This window comes from Poecilia reticulata, unplaced genomic scaffold (genome assembly GCF_000633615.1).
Source record: "Poecilia reticulata strain Guanapo unplaced genomic scaffold, Guppy_female_1.0+MT scaffold_190, whole genome shotgun sequence".
Lineage (NCBI taxonomy): Eukaryota > Metazoa > Chordata > Actinopteri > Cyprinodontiformes > Poeciliidae > Poecilia > Poecilia reticulata.
In genome coordinates this window covers 295,004-298,414 of record NW_007615019.1, presented here as the reverse complement: position 1 = coordinate 298,414, position 3,411 = coordinate 295,004, and the positions used below count along the sequence as shown (strand labels likewise).

The 3,411-nt window shown below is 55.8% G+C and overlaps 1 protein-coding gene across 1 annotated transcript in view; it reads left to right on the top strand.

Moving 5' to 3' along the window:
- tmem200ca (transmembrane protein 200C, genome duplicate a) overlaps positions 1-2,984 on the top strand; it is a 4,061-nt gene extending 1,077 nt beyond the window's left edge. The window contains exons 2-5 of the mRNA XM_017303137.1: positions 213-306; positions 379-586; positions 661-791; positions 976-2,984. Coding sequence (XP_017158626.1) covers positions 464-586; positions 661-791; positions 976-1,825 — 1,104 coding nt within the window. The 5' untranslated portion in view covers positions 213-306; positions 379-463 and the 3' untranslated portion in view covers positions 1,826-2,984. The remainder of the gene's footprint in view (positions 1-212; positions 307-378; positions 587-660; positions 792-975) is intronic.
- The last annotated feature ends 427 nt before the right edge of the window (positions 2,985-3,411 follow it).

Here is a 3,411-nt window from a genome sequence, read left to right as displayed (position 1 = left end):
TTCTGAGGTCCATCATTGGTTCTGGTTAGTTCTGAGGTCCATCATTGGTTCTGGGGTCCATCATTGGTTCGGTTGGTTCTGGGTGTAGTGTGGATTATCTGGGTTCCTGGTACTGGTTCTCAGGAGTGTCTCTGTTCTAGGTGAGGTGGCAGTGGGCGGGGCCTGACCCGCTCAGCCATCGTCTGATTGGTAGCCTGTGATGATTGCGACAGGCGGACTGCTGAGGATCAACGCGAGGCGACAGGACTCTCTGAGGTCCAAACCACACAGAACCCACCCACACAAGAAGAAGAACAAGAACAAAAGGTAACACACACCCACACACTCCACCGGAGGGGGCAGTCCCCGCCTCATACGATGATGTCACTTCCTGTCCAGACGCAGCGAGGTGGTGGTGGTCAAGGGGAAGCTGAAGCTGTGCTCCATCTCGGGTCTGGTGGCCGTTCTGGGGATCCTGGTTCTGATGGTCGGGGTTCTGATGGCAGCTCTGGGCTACTGGCCTCGGGACGGACTGTTCTTCAGCTCCCAGCCACAGGAGGGCACCACCATGGCCTTGATGTCCTTCAGTAGTCCAGCACCAGCACAGGTGAGAGTTTACCTGAGCAGAACCAGCAGAGTCCTTTTTGTGTCCGTTCTGATATGTCGCTGTGCCATATGCAGGAACCCAGGTGGGCGGAGTCAGACAGAGGAGACAGAACCAATGACAGAGGAAATGGCTTCAACCAATCAGAGACCGTCAATGGGACCTCTCAAGATGTTCCACAAGGATTTCTGGAAGACTTCCTGGACAGGTGAGCGAACATCAATTACCTCAATGTGACGACCGACCAGCAGGGGAGCTGCAGGATTAGCTACCGGATCTGTGGGCTGACCCTCGATCCAGGGTCTGGACGGGCTGGGGGATGTGTCAGAGGGCTGGTAGTCTAGGTGGTCTTTGACCTGCTTCTGAAGCGTCCTGATTGGCTGTCTCTGCAGGTATCTGTACTCTGATAGGCTGAAGGTCTTTGGCCCACTTATCATGGGGATTGGCATCTTCCTCTTCATCTGTGCCAACGCCGTCCTGCATGAGAACCGGGACAAGAAGACGAAGGTCATCAACCTGCGGGACATCTACTCCACCGTCATCGACCTCCACAGCGTCCGGAAGCCCCACCCTTCTTCCTCTGGCTCCGCCCACCAACCGTTAGCCAATCCACTCAATGGACTCATCAACTATGTCCAGTCCAAGAGTCTGGAGTCAAAGTCCCAGATGTGTCCCGCCGCCCTGCTGTTGTCAAGGCAACCAGCCAGTAGCAGGAGGTGCAGTGACGGAGGAGGAGGAGTCTTCAGTGTCTGCCAGGAGCATCCGCCTGCACCTTCTCCTTCCTCCTCCAACAGACACTCCCTGCCCCTGACCTCTGACACCTGCTGGACCTCCCACCACAAAGAGGCGCTGAGCTCCTTCACGTTGCCCCGGCCCCGCCAGCGGTCCCCCGGCGCCCGCAGGAGACACTCCTTCTGGGCCAGGAGCAGCGGCCAGGAGGACGAGCAGAAGGAGGAGGAGATGCAGCCGCCGCCTCTGTGTGCCTCCACTCCTCCGCCTCACCGAGGCTCCGAGGCTCTGCTCCTGCTCTCCTCTTCCTCCCTTTCCTCCCTGTCCCACCTCCTCTCCTCCTCCTCCTCCACTCCAGCCCCACCCTGCAGGAGGCAGAGCCTCCCGACCGCCGCCTTCAACACGGCCTACTGCAAGCTGATGCAAGGAGAGGACGAGTCCTTCGAGTGGTCTTCATCACACCAGGTGACCCCAGAAGTGGAGCCTCGGCCCTCACAACCAGAGGCACCCTGAGGTCCCACCGGCCCCCCGGGGGGAGGAAGACGAGGAGCCTGACTGATGAAGCCGATGATGACGGCCGCAGCAATAAGGGGTCTTCCACTGGAGAGATGAGCCAACTTCCTGTTCATCAGTTATCTGGTGGGACCCCGTCTCACCCAGCTAACAGAACTGGACCCACTTGACCCAAACTGAACCATTCAGGAGACCCTGTTTACACTAACTAAACCAGATTAACCAGAACAGATCCAACCAACACCCTGTCCCCGTTTCCCTTCCAGAAACAACCCAGACTGACCATAACTAACTAATCCAAGATGTCCTGGAAGGACACCAGTCCAGCAGCAGGTCCTTCTTCTTCGTCTCTCTAAGGGGAAGGGGTCAGGGGTCAGAGGTCGGAGGATGTTCTTGCTCCATGCCTGCAGTGCATGCTCTTTAAGCACCTTCAGTATTTTGCACTTTTTGATCTTCTATGCTTCATTCTTCTGGGACTACTTTCCTTGGCGGAGGTATTTGTCCCTGCTGTGTTGGACCTGGAGAAATGGACAGGTTGTCCTCCTGTCCTCACCTGCTGGACGTGTTGGGCAGCATGTCGTTGTTTTTACTGCATGTTCTAGAAGCCGGTCACATGACCTGCTGTGATGAAGACATCAACCATCTTCATCCATTGCTGCTCTGCAGGCTCCGCCCACCTGCTGAGGAACCGCCCCCTCCACATTAAAGATGGCCGCCTCTGGAGGACTAAACTCCACCCGTTAGAATCCTAATCTGCTCTACCGGACCTTTAAACTCAAAAACAATCTAACTGTGATTATGAAGCAGAGAAAATGGGTCAGAGGTCAGAGTTCACAGGTAGACCCGTCCAGAACCTGAGCTGGTTCTAACATGATGACTGAACTGATTCCTCTCACACTGAACTGGTTTTACTCAGTGGGAACTGGTTCAGATTGAACAGGAACCAGTTCAGTCTGGTTCCAGTGAGTCTTTAGCCTGTCCCATGTTCTCTAACCTGTTGGTACCGGATGTTTCAGCCCTGGTTCTGATCTTGGTTCTGTCGCAGCTGATTGGACCCAGATGGACCGTCAGCAGAACTTCCTGCGGTCAGAGCTGCAGCGAAGCTTCACTGAAGCACAAAGTGAAACCACAACAAATAAAGCACAAACTGTCCAGCTGACCGTCTCTGACTCCTCCTTCCTCCGGGGCTCCGCCCACATTCACAGGTTCTGGGTCGGCTCCAGGGTCAACCGTCACCTGGGGCTCAGGTTGGGAACCATTCAGGTTCTGTTGTAGACACAGAACCGGGCCAACAGAGAGGAAGAAGGTGGGGTCACTTCCTGTCTGTTCAGGCTGCTGACAGGAAGTGATGTCACTACGTGTCCAGAGTTTCCTCAGAAATGTTGGGACTTCCTGTCAACACCAGGGTCCAACATGATGGCCGGGTCACAACCAGAACCGCCTCAGCACAACACGGTTCTGGCAGCAGCACAGGTACCGAGGGTTCTGTTGGAGCTGCAGAACCTTCCAGTCTGAAAGCAGCGGCGGAGCTAGACTTTTAAAGTTGGGGGGCCAAGGGGGGGCCAGGACTACCTCTGGGGGGGCAA